This window comes from Tympanuchus pallidicinctus, unplaced genomic scaffold, assembly GCF_026119805.1.
Source record: "Tympanuchus pallidicinctus isolate F22 unplaced genomic scaffold, pur_lepc_1.0 scaffold22, whole genome shotgun sequence".
NCBI lineage: Eukaryota > Metazoa > Chordata > Aves > Galliformes > Phasianidae > Tympanuchus > Tympanuchus pallidicinctus.
In genome coordinates this window covers 9,573,317-9,596,987 of record NW_026294739.1, presented here as the reverse complement: position 1 = coordinate 9,596,987, position 23,671 = coordinate 9,573,317, and the positions used below count along the sequence as shown (strand labels likewise).

At 37.9% G+C, this 23,671-nt stretch overlaps 1 protein-coding gene across 1 annotated transcript; it reads right to left on the bottom strand.

Moving 5' to 3' along the window:
* Window positions 1-1,808: 1,808 nt before the first annotated feature.
* Window positions 1,809-23,591, bottom strand: GRK7 (G protein-coupled receptor kinase 7). The gene is made up of 4 exons (XM_052686325.1): window positions 20,295-23,591; window positions 19,116-19,553; window positions 6,395-6,666; window positions 1,809-2,930 (listed from the first exon to the last, which is right to left on the bottom strand). Exons 1-4 carry the CDS (start codon window positions 20,895-20,897, stop codon window positions 2,588-2,590), a joined length of 1,656 nt encoding a protein of 551 aa, XP_052542285.1. The 5' UTR covers window positions 20,898-23,591; the 3' UTR covers window positions 1,809-2,587.
* Between the last annotated feature and the right edge of the window lie 80 nt (window positions 23,592-23,671).

Here is a 23,671-nt window from a genome sequence, read left to right as displayed (position 1 = left end):
GTTAAAAGTAAGTGTGTTCCTGAAAGCATAACAAACAGTTTTACAGTAACAGGAAGAAGCAAAGAATCTTGCACTTTACAGAGTCCTTAAAAGAAGCTGAAATTAATTTTTTTAAAAGATGCTCTGAAAACGCTAACAGAAATACATTTATAACATCTGTTCTGTTCTACCCCTTCACAGCGCAAATACAAATTGTCCATGTTCTGAAATAGAGAATTGTAGAAAATGAAAACCAATAATGTCAAACTAACTCATTTTCTTCTGGAATACAGTGCCAAATGGTGCATTATCAAACTACTAATGTGCTTCTTCCAATGATTCATGGAACACTTAACATTACAGCATCTCACTGGTAAAGATGTTGCTGGGATTTATTGACACTACAACTGTTCAAAAACTAAGTAACAAAATATTATGCACAGATGATACCCTGAATTCACAAACCTCAGTGTTGCAATATATTTTGAAAACCACAGACTTGCAACATTTGGTACCACAGAGGATTTACGACTAACATCACATTAAATTCTGATTCTGTCTATACATAACTTCTTTCCTTATGGGAACATCTGTATATTGAAGAAGTCATTTACGTGCTAGAAAAACTACAGCCAACTCAGAGTGCTGGTTTATGGCCTCAGAGAGGCTGTGAAGTGGCATCCGTACGGCTGTGAGACGTAAAGCAGCTCAGGACACAAGCTCGATGCTCTACGCCACTAGCTCTATTAGGCCTCTCCTAGCTGTAACAACACCGCTGTTGCTGAAATCTAGACATAATCAAATTTTCTGCCCGAGTTTCTTAAATTAATAAATATTTTAGCCTAAGACCACCCTGACAGATCCACATGATCATCTTTCCTCTCAACCTCCCATGATTTTGACAATCTTCCAGGATCATCCTTCTCAAGTAAAACCCCAAGTCAGAATTCAGCTTATTTCCTTTTACACCATTTTACAGAAAGTCTTCCTCCCAAAGGCAGACAATTACAGATTCACAACAATCTGTGAACAGAATTATCCACTGATGCTCTTTTTCACGGTTTTGGGGTTTTTTTTCCTCTTGAAAAAAAAAAAAATATAAAACACTGGAAAAGCAAATTTAAAAGGAAAGAAAGGAACAATTCTTTTTCAGCTTAATCCTCTGCACAGAAAATGAAGAACAACACAAAGTATTTCCAACACATTATTTGCCTGTGACTAAAGCACTTACAATATTTAATACTAAAGAATTTTTTTTTTATTGCACCATTTGGAATGAGGTATTCAATTACTAATAATCAATGAAGCTATGTTTGCACAACAGATATAATTATAGAAGACAGCTTATCTATGGTTACTCCTCTTTCTGAATAGCACAGTGTCTATACAAAATAGTTGAACCAAGGAGGACATTTGCTCTGTGAAAAATACAAAAAGTATTAGCAGCCTCTAGGACCCAGAGTAGTTTCTAATCCCACTTTAGTCAATGGAAACTATAGCAAGATAAAAGACAGTAAATGACATACATAATCAAATTTAGAAGTTAGAAAAACACGACCACGTATTATCTTCTTACCAGAGAAAACAATAAGATGTGATTCACAAATAACAGACTTCAGCATTAGCAAGCATTCATTTAAATGCTTCCAATTAATTCTACATAGATTGTAATAAAATTAATAATAAAAAAGATGCCTCAAAATTTGCATAACAATCAATGAGCAGCTGAAGATGAAGATGTCAGCTTGCATATATATATTCTATATTTGTCAGTGAATTAATGTTTGTATTATATGAAAATATATTTCTTGTAAAGAGCCGGTTACAAATTGCTTTGGTCTATTCATAGTTTAATTTATCAGCAAAATACAGAATTATTATCAGGAGATCTAATAAAAGGTTGAAACTGATTGTCAAAAAGAATGGATATTCACTTATAAATACAAAATATGCCTAATGAACGCTTTATTCAATTAAATTGGGGCATGCTTCTCTTCACTCTGTTAAAATCAGCTTTGAAAAAATTTGATCCTGAAGGTCCTATTTTACAGCCACCTGTAAAGCCTTCTTTTACATTCAATGGCAATCAAACCAACCAAAACTCTAACAGAAATTAGGAAAACAAGACAGACTAGCTAACCAATAAGCATCCAAGTTTGACCTAGTCTTTGTTGTCTAATATTACCCGAATATTAAAAAGTATATCCTGAAAACTGTAGAACAAAGAGGAAACATTAATAGAAACGACAAGGAAATAGACAGAAAGTCAATAAATTATTGTATTCAAAATGGTAGAGTCAGTAACACTGCAAAGGAGATGCCTCTTCACTCTATGACTGCTTTTTGTATTTCAGAATTTCTATCATTCTAAGTTCCTTAGAGAAATACAGTCCATCTTGATTAAGTCTCCAGTAAAACGAAAGTATTACCTCCCTTGCTAGGACAAAGGAAAATAATGCGGTCAATACAGCTTGTGGTCTACATAGCCTGTCAATGCCATATTACACTGATTAGTTCTTCTTAAACAGATGCACTGAATTTCTGAAGCAGTGTCAGAATACGGAAAGTTCTGCAGTTGTTTCTAATCTTTTTGGTAACAATCTGATATTCACAACAACAAACAAACTCCTGACTTAGCTTCACCTCCATTTGCATATCCACCAGAATCTACCCTGTTAGGATCGTTCAGTTCTTCAAACAGTCCAGTTTCAATGATTTCTTCCTGCCAGGGTATAGGGACAGCACCAGTCGCAAATTTTTTGAAGAACTTCTTGTCTTTGTCATCAAACTCAATTCCTCGTATTTCAGAGAAATCAGCAATGTCTGCAACATCTTTGGCATAGACAACTGATGGATCTGGCACAAATGGAGGGTCAATAAGGTTCGCCTCTAGCCTGTGGAAATTTATTGTTTTGAAGAAGCTGTGTTTTCTTGGGTCATCATCTTCATTTCTGCAATAAAGCAAAAGATTATTAATTACTGCAGTATTTTGCTCTCCAGTAGATACAGTTGTCTTTGTGTTGTATACATGGGAGCATCTTAAATTAAGGATATATTAAATATATACAAAGCAATGCAATCATACACAGTTCAAGCATATTCGAACAGTGTTGCACTGAACAGCAACCAAACACATCCCAATCCCATTATTCATTTCTCTGTCTCTCAAGGTAAATCAGTCTGGGCAAGATGCCACGCAAGAGCAGCAGCGCTGCTTCTGGCAGTACACTGAGATACCCACGTCCAAAGATACACTTTAACCGGAGCTGAAGAGTTTGCAAGAGAGGGATAGGAAGCATTGGATTGATTGGTCAACAACGAAAAGTCCAGTGGTTGGCTCAGAACATAAAAGGATAAGAATATCTAGTAAATTCCAGTCTGTTTTAATACATCTAGCGACTGATGGATGAAAAACAGTCTGAACAGGAAACTGACAAATGGTATTTGTTCTCTTAATTTAAAGCAACTAACTGCAAAGCCCAGTTAAGTAGCTTTAGCGAGTCAGTTAACGGAACTACTCTTACAGCTGAGCAAAGGGACTCACAAAGTATGGCACCAGCAAGAGTATGCGCACCTCTGTCACAAACACAATTTTTTTTAAGTATCTTTAGAACCCAAGAATAAAATCAAGACACTGTAAATACATGTATTTAGGTACACTTTAAAAAGAGCAATTGCAGACCTCAGGTATGACTTTTGATGTGACAGAAACAGTGAATTCTTTCACTGTATCATGTTCTACAAGCCTGTCTATGAGTCTAAGAATAATCTGAGCCTCAAATGTATGGTCATTAAAGCATGATCAATGACCACAGGTTTAGATTTGCATCTTGCCCATAATGTAACTCTAGCACCAAGTCACACAAAGTTTGTATTTAGAATTACAGCTAAAAGAGAAGCAGGGTGGATTGCTTTACTTTTTTCATGCTTATGTTGTTTTTTTCTTGTAGGTTTTTTGTGGCTTTTTGTTTCTGGTTTTTTTTTTTAATTCATGGGTCTTAAAATGATAATCAAATGTAATAATCAAATGTATTTTTTCTTAATTTCAACAAACGATAGTTGCTATTGTTCCTTTTTGTCCTTCTCCATTTCCTTACAAAAATACTTAGCAAAAAACATTTAAGCCCTCATGCATTTCTAGAGAATGCTCTATGAACAAGATGTAATGCAAATCTTAATCTTTTTATCACTGTAGATGTAAAGAACTGCCATGCACAAGTAGCAGATCTGCACGACCACAGAAAATCTTTAAGACCTTATAAGATGTTTACAGAACAGCTTCTCTGGCTTGCCACTACTGCCGTTTCCTAACAAACCTCCCTGCCATGCTTCTGGCCTGCCCTGGTGGAAATAAGGCACAGATGAGATGAAACTGCCAGCTGCCCTTTTCAGCTCCCTTAGAAAACCATAATTTTGTGCTTCTGCTGCCTGGTTCCTCTGAGAAAGTCACCACCAGCCACTAAAAACTGTACTCCACCATGACCATAATGGTAAGATACAGCCTGAAGAACAGTAGATGCTGCCATCCTGGTACCCTGACCAATGAAATAATGACATTTTCAACCCAAACGAGCTATACGAAGATAATTATTAAAATATAGATTAAGCCAACAGAGATAACGGCCTCTCCATATGCATAATCTTGCAAAATCAACTTCTAGCTTAACTAGCTAGTGATAATACCATGTACCTGTACAGCTCTCGAGTTTGATGTGATTTATTTACATTTGCTGTTAGCCTGTAGGGCATTAGAGCTGCTGCTCAGATTAATTAGTGCCCTGTGACACCAGAGAGCTAATAGTGCCGACAATCCTATTAGACAGAGGTACTCACAAAAATTTCACTTTATTTTGCTACTCATTTCTGTAACATAAACCAAAAAGCATTAGATGTTGGGGAAGGCTCCAGCTGGATTTCTGTGGTGTTTTTCTTCCTGATGTATTTTCTGTCACCATTAGAAACATAAAAAGTTTAAAAACATGAAGCTACAGGAACGCCATCTACTGGAACCAACTGAGGCATCTTCCAACTAACTGCAGATGATTTTGAGCTCTTCCTCTGTGAACTGCATGTTTATATAACTTAGAGGAAAGAACAAATGAGCTCATCTAAACTCTGTCAGTTTTGTATTCCTCCACAAAAAAAGAAAATCACAGTACATACAGGAAGATGTGGGCTACAGAGATGTCAATCCCAAAAAGCTGGAGCACAGAAAAAGTGTTACTTAATGCCATTGGTGAACTGAGGAAATAAAGTCTTCAATTAAAAAGTGAGATATTTTAAAAGGTCAGGTGTACAAATTAAAGCTGTCCTTGAGCAGCTTTAACTTATGCAACAGGCACTTATGTAGATAACTCAAGGTCTTATTGTCCTTATTAGAATTACAGTGCTAATCTTTACATAAGGATGAGCTGTCCTGAATAGTACCTCCCTATTTAAAACGTACATAAAGGCTTTTATTCTGTCATGACCAGACACAGGATACATCCAAACATTTTTACAACACATCTCGATAACAATATTTTAAAAGGCAGTACCTTAAAAACAACCCTTGCAATTATTTATCCTTGAACATTTCTGATACTGCTCAGAATTAATGCAACAGTAAACAGGCAGAATAACTGCAGCTTAGCTAAGGGAACGTGGTTGCTTTAAGTGAATAATTTGTCGCTGCTTTTGCTTCAGACTTGTTGAAATAACTTGACCAAATTGCTAAGTCAGGGACAAATCCATCAGTATTCATCAACTCAAAGATATCACTGAAGTCCCAAAAACCACTCTTATTTGTGCCCAATATTCTTTTTCTCTCATTTGTTCCTGGAATGAGTCAGAAAAACCAGGAACCTCTACCAGATTTTTAAAAGCAATTGAGTAAAGAGAATGGTCTCTTCAGTAAGAAGCCAATGACGCAGCCTTGTAAGTTAGGCATCTGCAAGACAGAAAATCTGTACTGCAGATCTGGATTTCTGCCTACATCATTCCTGTAAGTGATATAGACAGAGACTCTGCATTTAGCCTACATTAGCATAGATTCAGGTACCTACGTAAATACCCTCTGCTTTAGGAAAGAAGATGCAAGAGAAATGGCCACTCCCAGCTCCCAGAACTGCAGAGTTTGACCCCTCAAAATAACAACAAAAGAACTCCTGTGGGTAGTCTGGGGTAGGGATGGACAATTACAGTATTGCAAGAACACTATTTCCACTTTATCTTCAAAAACTTCCACCTCTCTTCTTGGAAATGAAGGAGAAAATTCAGTACTCTGTAGAAAGGGCAGATCTAACCTAATTTTGTGTAAAATTTATTATTTGTTTAAATAAAATTTAATAAATTTAAAATTTATAATTTATAATATTTGTTTATTATTTGTGGCATTCATGCAGCTTTTTTTCTGAATGTGAGAAATAAGGCATACCTGCTTCCTAAACGATTCTCTGGTTTCTTAGCCAAAAACAGTCGGCAAATATCTTTTGTTTCCTCTGTAAAGTTGGCATGTTCAAATTTCACCTCATCTTCCAGAGTTCTTCGTTTAACCTCATCCTTATCGACCTTTTCTTTGAAATTCTTGAATGGTGTTCGCCCAGCAATCATCTCATAAATACTACATCCCATAGCAAACCAGTCCACAGGATAGCTGTAACTTTCTTCCTTCAGGATTTCTGGAGCCATATAACCATTTGTCCCAGCCTACAGCAAACATACAGACAGATTTATTACACAATGTCAATAATGAAATACAAAGATTACAAAGATAAAATGTGAAGATTAACTAGCCTATAATTTAAAAAATATTAGTAATACAAACGATAGGTTGGTTTTGTATCTAGAAACTGAGCAGCAACTATTTTTTAGCACATGGACTATTTCTGCCCTTAAACATCTTAACCTATTGAAAAAACTTTTAAATGCATTCTTCAAAGGTGAAACATCTATACAATTTCAGCATAAAGGGGTGTCTTTTAAAATTAATCTTTATGTGTCTTCTTTCATCTTAACATTTTTCCTGCTGAAGAACGTCATTATCTTTGTCTTGCAAATACAATACAACACAATACAATCATTTTAAAAAGACTGAAAAAGGATGAATATCAGGCTACTTTCTGCACCCTTCCTGTTCAGTGGTTGCAACTCTGCTCCAACAAGGGGATTCTTGCCAGTGAGAACATTTTGGAGATGGCAGCCAAGCTGTGGTGGGAAGTTATCAGTCACATTCCCTACTGTCTTCTGCAAGGAACTATGACCATCAAGGGCCAAGAAAAACTCTTAAAACCATTGTATGAAAGTAAACCAAAGACAATTGTAATTAGTAATTACTTCTATTTAGGTGAAAAAACTAGTTCTTATTGCTTGATTGGAAAAAGCTCTGAATAAAGGAAAGGACTAATCAAGCCTCTAAAAGAAGAGCTGACCACTCTTGGAGAGGGGAATTTGTCTGCCTTCCCCCGGGCACAGGCCTGGCACATTCCCAGCTGGGGGACAGACTCCACAGTATTCAAAACAGCTCTTGCTGCCTCTTCAGCAAGCTGATCTACCAGGGATGGAAGTGAAGGTGAGCCACTCTATACAGTTCCTGATGCACTGTTACATCACTCAGTATATGAAATTTCAGTCAAAGCATTCTCTCAATTGACTCTACCACATCTAATTCTAGACCTTATTTCATGTATTTGCCAGATTCAGCTAACGCTGATAACTATGTCAGAAGTTATTTGAGCTTTAGTAATATTACCATTTGAAATGAAAACAAAATGCTTGTGCAAAATCCTCCCAGATGTACTCAAGATGGTCATCATTACTACCACCAGAACTTGGTTATGTGACAGAGATTCACTCTGAAGCAAAAGAGAGCGAGAAAGGTGTAACTAAAACTAGAGCTCATCTGGGAAAACTATGTTTGTGAAAAGAATAAAAGCCATACAGATGAATTTTAGTTTACAAGTCATGTTTCACTATGAACTTCAGCTCTTGCCAGTTCATATGATGGCATATATGCTACAGTTAATAATGAAGTTACGTTTTTTAGAGATACAAAGCAAAGTCCTTAATTTGATTGATGTATAGAAGTGAAATGAGAAAAAGAAAAAAAAATGTATTAGCCAGGTTGAAAGCAAAAGGAAGGGTTAAAAATGAACTGGTACCTCCCCCACTAAAACCACAGAAGTTCAATGGAGCCATAACAGCAGCCCAAATCATTCCTCACATAATTTATACTGTTTGCATTGGATCCATCTAAGTTAATATTGAGAGAAATCCTGACAGCATTCAATTTTTTGTGCGATTACTTTGCCACACAGAAAGGAGAAGTGCTCCAATATGACCTGCAGAACCCCAGCCCACCTGGCTGAAGATCAAGAAACTTGGAAGGAAGCGGAGGGGCTGAGAACAGTTGAGAAATGTTGGTACAAAAGGATGGAGACAGCTCATTGTGCATTAGAGAACACAGACACTGATTACGCTTCTGGAATATTTTTGCTGCTTCTTCTGGGAAGCAATAAACGTTCTTAGTTTTACTGAGATGGAGCTGGTTTTAGGGTACTAATGCCTTGAACAACTGATGGATCACAGCATCATTACAAGGTGCCCTGACAGCACTTTCTGACAAGACACTGCTTTGCTGCCAGTTAGCATCATCATACAGGAACTGGATAAATTTGTCATTTAAAAGTCAGCATGTCACCCTGCGGCCAACAAGGTGCCTCAAGAGAGCTCCCTCCAGACTGCCTCTCCTTTCTTTCCCAGTTGGCTTTTCAGAAGAAACAGGTGCCAAGTAAGATTGATCTCTTCCATATGTATCTTCCACATACAGCCTTCAGTAAGTCACACTAAACAGAACACTGCAATATGACATAATCCTTAGAAAAACAGGAAGCAAGGGCATATAGGCTAAAACACCGGATGAGAACAATTTGATTGAAAACAGGGATGGATCAACAAAAGCTTTCCTTGGGAATGGTGGACTTGGTTAGAGTGTGAATAAAAATTAATCTTCAACATTCTAAATTTGGTATCACTGAAATCTTCTGAGCTGTTATTGTTCTGTGCTGACCCAACTCAAAAGAAACCTTGAAATAAATGTTGTTCCTCTATGTCAAAGTATTCCAGGTGAGCCATTTTTCTCATGAACACTCATAAAAACTTGAACCTAAATTTAAAATAAATCTTTCTCCATCCTGAAGATTATTGCTAATTCTAGGATTAATAGCAAAGGAACAGGCTGAGAAAAAGCAATCTAGTATAATCTCATGACCCCTAAAATGAAAATAAAACAAAGAAAATCCGAAGAAAACCCACTAGAAACAGAGACATTTCCAAAGTATTGATCAGTGATCTTTAAGTGGCCAGACACACATATCTCAACTTCTTTTTTTTTTTTTCTTTTTTTTTTTTTAAAGTAATATGAAAAAAAAAAAGGAAGAAAAGAGCTTAAATTTTAGTCCTTTGCCACTAGCTCAAAATGCAGAGTTTTGGTAACATATTTCATTTAGGAAGAAAGTTGATAAAACCCTAAGTATTTAAATGCAGAACAGGAAACACAGAAATTATTCAACCCGTGGAACTGAAAGAAAATAAACCTTTTAAATGAAGATCCACTTGTATTTTTGATGAGTAGATGGCATTGGTAGGTAGCTACAACCTCACATCTGTGCAGTAATCATTACTAGAACAAGATGTCAAAACTCTTACAATCTTACAAGGAAAAGAGATTCTGTGGCAGCATGAAGGACAGCCTCAACAACTCAGGAAAGGCTTATTTAGGCAGGTATGAAAGAAACACGTTCTCAGCCTAGCGAATGGAGCTGTCAAACTGCACAGCTCTCACTAGGAGACAAAGCAATTTATAATATCCCACAGAAGGCAGAATCATATGCCACCGCACATGGCTTTTCCAAGTTCAGTCAGTGCAATGCTGGCCATTTTTTTGCTTCCTCTCCATCTAGCACAACCTTTCGTTATGGTGAGCAGAATGCTTCATTTGCATTCACTGTCTGAAATGCAAAAATATTTTTCTGTTAAATAATTTTTAATATACTTGTTTTTGACAAGGATTAAATGATCTACTTCCCTCAACTTCCCTAGCTTGGAAACAGCCCAAAAGGCAGGATTTCAATAATCATCTAAAATGTAATGACCAAGTGATGTCCTTAGATACATTAGCAAAGAAATCTTGTTAGGTGTAATTGTTGCTTTTAGTTGTTGCTTTTAGTGGTTTGACAGGACACAGTAGAATTGAGTCATCTGAAAGAATACCTTGTTTCTTTTGTGAAATGTGATTCTGTATAAATTTTTAAAAGGCCACATAATTATAATCTTTGAACAACACAAGATGTGACCCTGAGAAGCACTAAGTGCACTGGGTTCCCAGTACAGCTGAGGGTACTTGGACTGCCAGCAGAACGTGGTGCATAGCGCAGCTTCTGCCCCTACATCCTATTCAGCTTACTGTCCCAAGAAGGGAAAGTATTCTGAACAACATCACTATCCCAGCTTCTTAAAAATACTGGAAGAAAGAAACAGAGCTGTCCAGAGTTTTCATTATCACAGAAACAGGCAAATGGGGAGAAACGGGATTGAGAACCCTCTAGCTTTTTCCCACAGATCTCTGCAAAACAAATTCAATTGATATCTCAAAGCAAACAGTATAGCAAATCAGAACGTCTGTCCTTTGTTTGCCATGGCACAAGAACTGTTGAACAGAGGAAAAAAAACAAGCTGAGTTTAGCTCTATCAGCTGTTTCCTGGGGCTTAGTCCATCCTTCCTCCAAGGGGTGCCACTGACGGCTTTGTTCTCTCCTCCAGCTGTTCCTCCGCTCCTTCAGCGCTGCCTGAACACACCCTGCAGGAATGAAGTGACCGACCACAGAAAATTCTTCTCTGCACATAACTTAATGGGCCTGAGGTGCACAGAACAACTGATGTTCTTCTGCCATTCCCTTCACAATCTTCGTTTTTCCCCCAGAGTTCACTGTGAGGAGAATGAGGATCAAAGAGTTCCTCCGCACTTCCTTACTACATGTTGATGCAGTAACGAGCCAGCTGACCAAATGACTAGGCAGCTACCTTTTAACAGAACATAAAATTTAATCTGATTAGCACGAACTGCACCTCTGAAAAGTCTCACTGAGCAAAGACTTCAGCATATTGTTAATGCTTAGCAAAAGGAAAGACTCCATTAACTTTCAGACAAATTGATGGGCTGCTGGCTCAGAAGAACACAAAGAAGTCTGTTCAGAGTACCAGGAAAAAATAATGATGAAAACTTCATGGGAACTTAGAAGTCTGTGAATCGCATAGGTTCACCTGAAATTCAACACTGACGTTTCTTCCATCATTTTCACAGAGGGACAGAATTTTAGCTGGGGAAGTTTGTCTGTCTTAACAAAATCCAGTTAAAACCAAAATGGGAGAAAACCTAATTTCTGCAACATAATAGGAAAAAAGGAAACAAAATTTATCTCCGGAATCAAAGTCACTAACTGAAGTAGTAAAAGAAGTCCATGACCATTTTTCACTAATTTAAGCTTGAATGACAGTGATCATTGATGTCACCACCATAAGTTGTTCACGTGAAAGAGAAAGCCTTGTGACAGGCTTTTCTGTGCTCAAACACAGCAGGAGAAAGTAGACACAATTACAGCATGTTCTTCAGTTCAGCTTCATGCTGTATGAAAACGAAAGGAATAACGGCTTGAGGAAGGACAGCTGCTCACTGGACACCAGCTGTATCTCTAGACTCAAGAGCTTCTCCCCTTGGGCTCCCTGTGTGAACACACGTACATCATGATCTGTGCTTCAGATCCCCAGCGTCAAACCCACTAATGTACCTATCTGGTGAAGTGCCATCAGAAAACACATGCTTTTACAGACAGTGAAGCAGTCAGACATTGTAAGGATTGAGCATACGGGACAGGCAAAACATTTGGTACTGTCCCCCTAACTACACAAATAGTATACAACCATTACTAAGGTTCTTTATTATTCCTGTGACACAACTTTCCTTCTAATTTTGTGCACTGCTGCTTCTCTTTCAATTTCTGGTAATCAATTTCCATCTATAAAGTGCAAATAATACTGCATTTCAGAGATGGGTATGCTCTTATTTTTTAATGAGTGCTGATTATATAAACAATATCAAAAACGAGAACCATTCCATCCGCTTGGCTCCATATATATTCTATGAAGCTCTTTCTAATTAATGCTCATGCAGCATGAGGTATAGGTGGCTTTCTCAGAGGAGGACATCACAAATGCTATGTTCAGCGTCTGCACAATGTAAAAACAGGCCTGCAAGGCACAGGTAGCAGCCTTCCACTGCTGGCACAGCCTCTGGGTTAAGCAACAAATGACAGCAACTCCAAATGGCTGCTGTCACTGAAACCACAGGACTTCAACCACCTCTACAGATGAGTCCAGGAAGACTTGGCCCACATAGCCAAGTCAGTGCAAGAATACAGAATAATGTCTGTTACCTGGAACACTCCTCATAGTACATGGAATTGCACACATGGCCCCATATGAGCAGAAGCACTAAACCTCCCCAACCTACGGCTTACAGTTCCTGCTTCTGGTCAGAGCTGTCAAATGAACAACTTAAAAGATAAACCTCATCAGCCAAATGTTGCATTTCTTAACCAACAAAATGCACATCACTGACTAAAATAAATCCCATTAGATGATTTAATCAAACAGATCATTCTGGAAAGAACTGGCTAAAATTAAACTAGTTTTAGCACTTACACAGCATTCTCACCTTCAGAGAGTTTAATTAAGCTTTCTACCAGCTTTAGAAACTTCACAAGGAATCTCGTCTCGTTTTTTCATGGAACATACTGCAGTATTTGTTAACCATCAGGTGAAACTGATGGAAGAAAGAGGTTCAAAGTCATGCTGTGTCTCAAAAAGACCCCGATAGCTTTTCCCAGGAAGGAAAGCTATGCTTGGCGGGTAGCACGCCTTGTGCAGGAAAATTATCTGTATGGGACACCCCACATTCTTGTCATTTTAGATGACTACAACATCCTTTCTGCCACTTTCAAAAAGTGCAGGATGCAGAAAGTTCTCACAAAAATCATTTTTGTTCCCTTCATTCTCAAGTGACAACAGCAGCCACAGTGGTAAGATCCCATTCTGTAAAGTGCACATTTCAGAGGAAAAAAAAGGAAAGCATCTATCACTGTAATGCAGTTCATAGCAACTGTGAGTACAGACATTTTTAAGAACAAAATCCCTCCAAATAAATATAACCAGTCATATTTGTGATACTTCAAATTACATCAGCTGTGGTTCTGAAAGCGTAAGATCACAGCCACAGTTGTTAATTCTGAACAAATGAAGAGCTGCCATTTTTTTTAAACTCGAAGAAAGACATTTTTATGGAATAAAATATTTGAACGTAATGTGACAACGACCAGAGGGCAGCTGCAGAAACGCTTCGTTATTTTTCATTTTGCAGCTCTGAACCCTCCTCTCCATTTCTCATCTGTCCTGAAATTAAGCTGCAAGTTTCAGGAACATCTAAATAGAATTCCTTTTGTTTTCCTAAGAAACAGAATCTTATAATAAACAAACATACAGGAGGGCAAAAGGACATTTTGAGTAAGATTTTAACCAAAACATGTTTTTACTATAAAAATATTATCATGTCCTTCAAATATATAAAACATAGCACAGGAAGACCATGAAGAAGCCTGAAACCTCCGAAGATATGAATGCATTTTTATTAATATTACAAAAATATTTTTATCTTGTTTTATTTTATGCTGTTTTTTTTTTTCCTGTATTCAGCCTTCCTGGCTCATACACACCTTCACCAAAGGACTTCATAACTTATATGCAACAGTTGCTTTGTGCACAACCCACACCCAGTACAGGCAGAAAGTCTGTTCCACAATGAATAACAAACATGCACTGACTTCTGAAAAAAAAATGGAACGGAGCCCTCAACAACTGGATATATGGAATATATAAGCGTGTTATAGAGAAGAAAAATGCTTGCTCCTTTAATTGCTCTCAGGAAATTAAATACTGTTAATCCTCTGGGTAAGGGCAGAAGCATTTGACTCTGACACGCAAATTTCAAGACGTATAATGAGAAAAAGTTGTACAGACCTCCAGAAAAAGCATGCTCAATCACACTGTTCAAACAGAAGAAAATGGTGTAAGAGATGGAGACTCCTCATTGTCATCTTATGCTAAAAGAACTAGTTCCAAATCAGTCATAAGCATTTAGCAAGCTCTTGAAGAAATTATCTTGCTCATAATGGGAAAAAAACCAACACCTTAATATCCACCCTATGAACATCACAGTTCCTCAGACAAGACTCAAGACAACCTCAAGTAATTGTATTTGCACTGATGACCTGCGTATGGTAGTCAAATGGGTACACAGCTAGACAAAAATATTTTGCTTGTGTAAAAGCAACTTCAAAGGCTCTCCATTTCTCTTAGTAGCCCATTTCAACTTAAGAAAAACAATGTCAACATATAAAAAGGGAGTAATTTTATCACACAATCCAGCTTTATACATTATATGATCAACACGTCAGAACAGATGTTGCAGGCACACTTGCATGAAAAGCCATGATGATATTTCTTAATGTCCTGAATAATTTTATTAACTCTGACAAAGAGTTTGTTTTCAGAGCTGTCAGTAACAACTCTGCCTGACTAAGTGAGCATTTCTAGGTAGACAGCAAAGGTTCATGCACGTACCTGAGAGGGGAAAAACTAAGGCTGGGTATCCAATAAACTCCTGCTTCTGAAAGTAGGGTAATTTTATGCATTATAGTTACAGACAGTTTGTATAGGTATTTCCCAAATGGAGTTCATTCTGTGACAATACTTAATTGAAGAAGGAGCTCTGGTATCCTTTATGTTAAGCTTTAAAAAGTCATATACAGAATAGTTTTTCTGTAGCATAATTAAACATTAAACTATAAGAAGACTTGACCTAAAACTCATGGAACATTTCCATGCACAGAGAATACAATATTTGGCTGGTAAACAATGCAGAAACACTGCATTTCAGTTTCACTGAAATTTTCACTGAGAACTTGAAAATGTCTAAAACAGGAACTCATTAACAAGCCTATCACTGGTGCCCCATGACAATCTAATCACCTAACAAGATTTACAAAGGAGATTTAAGGATCCTCCAGCCCATACATGATGGTAGGTATTTGTACACGAGACAGTAGGAATTTTTTTTATGATTTGAAGGTGAAGCAAATTTATCTTTTAATGGTTTCTACACTAATGAGAAGTATACCAAATTCTCAGAATGCATGGAAATAATGTATTTTTTTTAATCTTGAACTGACTAAAGAAAATGCTCAAATAAATTCATGTGTTATATACTACTCAACCCTGCATAAGGAGCAATGAAATTATTCACATCTTTCTACTTCATAACATATAGCAATGAAAAAAAGGCAGAGAGCAGAAAACTGCTACTTTGTTTCACTACTTCTGAGGTGTTAGGAGGTATTTTCACAACAGCCCAGTTACAGTTAAACACACAGAGAGGAATGTTTACCAAGCAGGTGTCTTAGATCAGCATCCACTTTGAATGCACACAGCTGAAGCGATCAGATTTAAAACCAGACAATCAGTGCATTTCAGGGTGCTCTGCAATTGAACATCTAGCCAACTGTAAGTAAGTACCTGAGTCAACAGGGGAGCAGTGCTCAAATCTTCTTAAAATCCCAGCTGACTTCAGGCACACAAAAATGCATGGACAAGATCTTCCCTTTTTACTGATTTGATCTAGAAAAGTATTAAAGTGATCTGACTTTCATTTTTTCCAAACTCAATTTTGTAGAAGAGCAGACTATTCCAGGAAGGAAGATAATAGGCAAATGTAGTTACTGAAAACTTAGTTTTCTCATTTATATCTTCAAACAAATTATAAAAAATGCACACAAGGCTTTACTCAAGTAAATGCACCTGGTTAATGTATAATTTAAAGAATTTTATTAGAAGAAATATTACAGGCAGTATAGAAAGAATATAGGTCACTAGCCCATTTTTAGAGTAATCAAGAAGAAAACTAAATCAAGAGAGCAGTTAGTTAGCTCCTGATGATATGCAGAAGGCATGGAAGTCTTCCATTTTACTTTTCTTATTTACAAGGTAGAGTCACTGAACAACTGGAGATGTTAGGAAAAGATCAGCACCTTGGAAGAAAACCCTGAGGCATTGGGGAGAAAAGTTTTTTGGCTGCTGAAAAAAACCATGAGTTCCTTCAATGTAAGTATGTTTTTAGCTCCTGTCTACAGAAACCAAACTGGAGGAAAGTACTCTTAAAAGTCACCATTCTGCCTCTTCTAAGGGTAAGGGACTAAAGCAGGATCCGTACCTAAATGAATACAGTCTCATTATAAAAGCAGCTTCACTCAATAATGGGATATCGCGTTGTGGAAAACAGTTCTGTGGGAGTGAACTATTAAAATACAAACCAGAAAGAACATTGTATTTCTTCCCCTGAAACAACACTTCAGCAAAACGTGCTGATGCTACTGAAATTTCTGTGATGAAAAAATTGAAGTTTGCAAAATTTCATTAGACAGAAGACGACTCCAACTTGTTTCTGAATGCATCATCTTACAGGAAGACCACAACAGACACTCTTTGAAGAAAAAAAAAAATCTCCCTTCTTTACAACAAATAATCACAAATCTTCATTAAGATGTGCAAGGCTGGCTAAGTAAAATTCTTCCAAACAGATGAAAATCCAAGACCACCAGCTGCACTGCAGTGCAAACCCACAGTTTTGTACTGTACTGGTGCCACTTGCTGACTACTCTGAGGCAGCAGAATGATTTATGAATATGGGTAAAGCAGAGTTAGATTTTATTCTCATCGTGCAATAGAGCAGTACTTCTACCATACTGAAGAACCACCTCATAAAAGATGGTTACAAGGCATTAACGTCAGAAATGCTTCTAAATGCCAGAGGTATGAATGAAGTCCAGGCTATTACAGCATCCTGTCAAAACAGAAGGATTCCTTTCAAATGAATAAACTGAAATTTTAAAAAGTTGTTGATCAGTAGAGTTTTCTTTATGATGAGTGACTGAAAGTTATTTGCCCCATCAGGTCAAACTGTCACCCAGAATATGGAATCTGCCTTCTGATGTCTGGCACTTGAGTCGATACCTGGGGCACAACACAGAATTGCCTGGGAGGAACAGGCAGAAATTCTGCCTTAGCTTATCTGACCTTATAAAACTGTCTACAAAATGGTGCAACTGATCATATTCAAAAATCTGCCTTGGAACCAAAGGTATCTATAACAATATATTCTCTCTTAAGGCTTTTAAAGAACTGATGATTTGGGAGTCATACTCAAAAAGCTTGCTAGGAGATAAGAACTCCCTCTATGTTAGGCCAGAATGTAATGCAAATTAATTTAAAAGCACCGTTTTTATTTTGATACATGCACTAAATTTTGTAAAGGTGTATTCAGAATTTCCTGTGTTCAACATTGCTATAAACATTAGTAATTACCAGTTCATATTTTGCAGCAGTAACTTCAACTTTCTCCTAATTACAACACAAAATGAAGAAAAAAAATTATCATGATCTCTCTCATATTTCATGTTCCCAAGAAAAAGAAAACAAAGCTGCCTTTAGCAGAAATTCCTTTTAACATGCTGCAATTGCAGAGTATATCCACTGCAGCTCATACTCTAATTTAGCGTCCATATAATGGTGAATGCTGCTACTAAAACCAGCGACCAGCAACAGAACAACCTGATGACTTTGTCATGGAAAGCACAGAACAACTATCTTGCCCACCACTGCTTCTGAGATTGTATTGTAATAAACACAAGAGGTTACACATTTCTAAATATGTTTTTTTCTCCTTTTACCAAAGCCCACACATTTGCAAGTAGTAAACACTGCCCTGAACAAAAATATACTTTGACCATAAAAAAGGTAGGCAACTGTAATTCGCAAAGGCTCACAGATCAAATATACTTTGTGCTCTCCGATCAAAATGCCATCTTCATAAACAAAACATTACCACCACACATAATTTCTACTTGAAAATCTGTCCTAGCTGCCACTGAAACTGCATTCTCATATCTAAAACTATGCAGCCTCATTTTGAAATCTCCTATTTAAAACATCAGTTTCTGTATTATCTTTGACTGAGAACTAAAAACAATAACATTATTTTAATTGTCTAAAGAAAATCTATCCTTCCAAGTACAAATTATTGCATGAAGTGACAACACAAAAAGATGTGTGTACCTCAAACACGATGGAAAATTTTACTAGCAGGTCCTCTCCATCTACTGAACTTTTACAGTGCCTTAAAGATGCGGGGAGTATAATTATTGCAGTTCATAGTGTTGCTTCAATTTCTTCATATTCTTAGTGTACTTTAGACACAGTCACTCATAATATACATCTTTAAGGTCAAGGCACTTCAGGATAAAAACAATTTTTTAATTTCAGGAGTACATCTTCCTCATGTAAACCTTGTGATACTGTTATAAATAGGGACTGGGGTGACCACAGGCACAGCTGAGGTGCTGCACAGAAATTCACACAGTAAAAACCAGTTGGTTATCTTTCTCTGTCTTCCTACACATACACACAGGCATGCACATTTTCAAACTCCCATTGAGTCTGCTGATTTTTTCAGGAATGAATCTGTAGGGGGAGGATTCAATTGCTTATTGTGCAGCACCACGAACACCCACAATACAATCAGTACCACCACTCAGGAGAAATCTGAGATCTCAGAATCTTTTAGGAACAAAAATTGAGAACGGGACTCATCTCTTCAACTGATTTTCACTATGCAAACAAGTCATCAGTTAAATCCCAGACTACACACTATTAGGCTGCGTTAGCATCTCTAATATGAGTGGTTCAAGTGTTTCTCTTAAGAGAAACAACAGATGAACTTGACTCTTCTGTTCTTGTGTAAGAGAAGTTGCTTTACTACATATAGCGTCCAGAGACATAATTAACCAAATCTTCTTACCGCCTGTCTCTTAGAATGAAATGACCACGTAAGGTCTTTAGCAAGCAACAAATCCTGGGGAATTAAGTCTTGGACTCAACGCATTAGAAATAGAACAGCTTGCTTTCCCACTGCCCGTGTTCAATGAATTTCTACTCACCCTCTGAGTGATGGATTTTCCCTCTTTGACTTGCACTGCCAATCCAAGATCAGACAGTCTGCAGTTTCCGTTATCATCCAGGAGGACGTTTTCCGGTTTCATGTCCCGGTAAATGATCTTGATGGAATGAAGATGCAGAATCCCACAGGTGATCTGAGCTGAGTAATAAATGACCCTGTTCAATTCTAAACCCCTTTGTCCTACATTGTAGATGTGATATTTCAGATCACCTCCATTCATGAGGCTCATGACAAGACACAGATGAGTTTTGCTCTCATAGGCATAAGCTAATGTGACTATGAAAGGGCTGTTGACTTTCTCCAGGATTTCTTTCTCCAGTAGCGCCATCTTCTCTCCACTTTTCTTTTTCAGTCTTTTCTTATCTAGTTTTTTGCAGGCATACATCTTGCCAGTATTTTTCACCTGAATGGCACAAACCTGGAAACAAGATGCACGTGGAAAAGTAAAGAAGCAATGCTACAAGTACAGATTGGAACATCAAGACCAGTAATAGGCAGGAACTGAGGAATCACAGATGCCTATGAGTAGGTACTGGTGGTAACTTGCATGGATGGGTATATTAGCAGAGGAAGTAAGGAAAAAGCAAGCATACAATCTGTTCTATTCAGAACTAGTATACAACTGTGGAAAGATATGAGGACTCCAACAATAGAACTGTATGATTCATTAAAACAAAGAAGAATTCATTCTCTGACCATCATAATAAGCAGTAAGTACAGTTTGCATCTCTTTTCCCTCTCAGAATCTTCAAATCTTATTCAGAATTTTTTGGAAACAGAACTTGACCTGTGATATTCTTTAAATTGTACCTAAGAATTATCTGCAAGTATACAAATTAGCACAGGCCAAAATAGTGCCAAGAAAAAGACTAATGATTAACCGTATAGACAGTCACGTCAGCTTTTGTATAGAAGCCTGCATCTTGAGTAATACAGATGCAGAATACAAAATTTTTAGGGCAGCTCTTCAATAACAGGCTTCTGGAGTCAATATGAGAGCACAGATAAAGTGAATTTCTGAAAAATGGACAACCTGGAGGCTGAAGTTCTGCAAAACTTCTGAATGTGTTTAAAATCATTACCAAGTTCATCTTTCAAACCCACTTGCTGATCTCAGAAGGGGAGAGATGACCCACTTTTGTAAAGGTACAGCTCTTACCTCTCCGAAGCCACCTTTGCCCAGTACTCGGAACTCATAGAAGTATTTCTCAGTTACTGGCTGCTTTTCAAAAACTTTCCATTGGAGGAATTTGTCATAGAAGGGGCTAGTCTGGAAGTCCTGGAAGGGCTTGCCTTGAAGGAAGAGTTTGGTTTCATCTCTAGCCAGCTGTATAACACTCTCATAGTCCTTCTGAGTGGCTGCCTGGCATTTGCTGACCAAGTCAGAGCTCATGAAAGACAAATAATTTTTGGAGCCTGTCTTAAGAAAGTTGGTGATAATATTCTCCATGGTACTGCTCTTGATGTTGTCCTCTGCCAACTCCCAGTTTGACACCTCATCCAAGAAATCCCTAGCTACCAAATTTTCTGGAACTGTCTCTAAGAAGTCTCTGAAGAATCTCTTGCCAATGGGCTGCTGTTCACAGATGCTCTCGTAGTCAGCAGCAATGGACTGCCTAACCTCTCCACACTGATCAATCTTGGGCAGTGAGAGGCTCTTACGTCTCTTCTGCATCTCCTTGGTGTCTCCTTCTCCACTCTTCCTGGCCTGCAGATAGGCTGTGTTGGCAATCAGGTTGTCGAGCCCCCCCATGTCACACATCTTGGCAAGCTCTTGGGGTGGCAGAGCCTGGCTAGACAAAATCAGTAACTGGCCCAAGAGCTGAGCTGCGACTGCCCTGCACTCCTTCCTGCTAGTGGCGCGTGCACGTTTCTCAAATGCACCAGACAGACTAACTGCTTTTGCATTAAATACCTCTCAAGGATTTTCACTAAGTACCTTTGGGTACATGCACCATTTGTGGAAAGTGATTGGTAAGAGGTTTCTCTGTAAGGAGCTTGAGTTTGCTATCTATAGCTGAAGGATGACACCCTACACAGACCTTACTGGCAGCACCAAACAGACTCAGTTCAGCTGCTGTTTCTCAGAATGGACTCTGATAACTTCAGATGTTAGGCCACAATCCCCTCTGTAGGCAGATGCTAGCTGCTGAGAACATGCAATGATTGCCATCTGTAATATAGACAGCACAGTCCAAACCCAGCAGCACATCAGCCACAGTTAAGAGAAGCCTCTTGCCACCCTTGCTCTTGACATACTGAATGCTATCAGTCCCTGAGCTTCTCATTTTCATACCACTCAGAGCTCTGAGCTGCCTCACTTCCAAATTCAAGTTACTCATCAGCAACAACTCTGAGCTCCATAGATGTTCCTGCAGACCTTGATGCCTCATGCCACTCCATCTGAAGGAACAGAAAGCGGATTACACGCAGAGGCTCAGATCTGCCGCTGCTCTAAAAATAACGATCCCTACATATGAAGCAGCATGGAGTTGTGAGCTCATTTCCTACCCACAAAAATAGGAAAAACACACTTCAAATGACTGGCCAAATGTTGCCAAGACATTCCATATGATACTGTGGCCTCTCTTTACTTTCCTGCTGAGCTTCCCGTATGATGACAAGTGGCAGGATGACAAGACAAGGTGGCAGTAGTGCATGGCTGAGGCAGCATCAACAAAAGCACAAAGCTGATTATAACCAAGTGAAGCCAAAATCCACTGGACTACACTCACTGGGCTACCCACCAGGAAGTCTGTGCCCCATCTTTATCTGAAAGAAAAAGTTCCTGTATGGCATCTGTTAGGCCCTCTTCTGCTGTGGAGTCTTGTGATTCGGCCTCTGAAAACAGTTTTTAGACATAAGTATTACAAGCGAAGTAGTTCCGTGATTTTTCCAGTAAAACTGGGGAGAAACTACTCAAAGAGAGTTTCCTTTTCTTCTTTTTTTTTCCACTTTTGTAATTGGAGAAAGTTGAAGGGTTGAATTCCAGATGCTTAACATCAAGTAACAACAAGCACTTCTCAAAATCCTTACAAAAACTGGTAAGCCCTTCTTGGCTGCTTTCAGTCACTCTACTATCACAAGTATAAATTTGCTTTTATCTACTTAATCCTGTCTGCGCTGAATCCATTTGACATGTAACTCACGCTTATTCTCTGCAAAATGACATTACAGAAGTGAGTGCTTTTCTATTTGTGATTGAAAGAATCATCCATTGCAAACTGCATGTGTGAGAAAGCTGTGTACTCCACAGCAGAGTGTTCGACACCCTTGCCTGCTTTGCATGTCTAATTCTGCCAGCTGAATGCGTGCATGAGGCAGGAGCAGGTTACATAAAGGGCTGAATGATGCGACTAACAGAGTAAGGAAGACTAAAAAAATTAGAGGAAATAATCAATAATCAAATTCAATGAGCGATTGAAAAAGGTGTCCCCAGCAACACGTTTGTAATGGCCTCAGAACCAAAAAGAAAGGAGGTTAAAAAAAAAAAACAACCCATAATTTCAGGTCCTAAACTTCAGCAGAGTCTTTAGCAAAATGCCCAAACTCAGATAAGTTGTATGACTGGCTGGTAACAGCCTACATCACCATGTGATTGATCACATCAAAGCAAACAAGAAAACACACCATGTTTATGCTATCTGCACAAGAAAGGCACATCTACAGCTTCAAAAAGAATTCTGCTCTATTAATTAGAATCTTTCTTGATTTCTATAGAACGTATGCTGCAACAACATACAATGCTCCTGTAAACAAGGTTACTTAAAAAAAAATCCAAGTGAAACAATATCATCTTCACACGTATTTGTTATTCCAGTCACTTCTGAGAAGACTCCTGCTAGATTTGCTGAAATCGTCCCAATCTACCCAGCATTTATTAAACAGAGGAGAACAGCATTAAGGAGATTCTTCTGCAGTTATGATTCTCAGCTCTTAGTGACACGTATGTGACATCAGAACAGAAAGCAGGGTGAAAATTACTCTGCTGTTGTCCACACGGACCCATAAACCCAAGTAAAATGAAGGAAAAACTTCTCTGGTGGGATTAGAAAAAAAAAGTGAAGACATTTTAGCAGATGGAACCTGTGACCAAATTCTGGCAGAGAAAAATAAGTAGTAAATGATTTCCGTATGTAAGAAGGTATTATCTTAGGAAGAATGTCTTCAGAGAAATAGAAAAGATGAAGACCAAACACTCCACAACAACCCAAATGCTGTAGGCACTTCATTACTACTGTTACTTAAATGTTAAGAAAGACATCTCCTGAGATGGTAACAATGAGTGTGATACACTGACAGTAACACAAAAGCCGTATTTAAAACATAAAAAAACATTTTAAAAACAAGATTACAACCATTAAACAAAACCCCAATAAACTCTGCAAGGAAGCGTGATGACAAAAATCAAAGACTGCCATTGGAAGTACTTTATGCAATGGAGATCATTCTCTTTAAATATACTTAAACAGAACTAAATAGAAACACATCTACTGAGAAATGAATTAATCTTAAATATTATTAATCAATCTCAAT

Coding starts and splice junctions, on each gene's coding strand:
- GRK7 (XM_052686325.1), bottom strand. CDS start 20,897: ATGTGTGACATGGGGGGGCTCGACAACCTGATTGCCAACACAGCCTAT. Junction 6,667..19,115: donor GAAAATCCATCACTCAGAGG/GTGAGTAGAAAT, acceptor TGTTTGCTGTAG/GCTGGGACAAATGGTTATAT. Junction 2,931..6,394: donor GAGAATCGTTTAGGAAGCAG/GTATGCCTTATT, acceptor GCTTTATTGCAG/AAATGAAGATGATGACCCAA.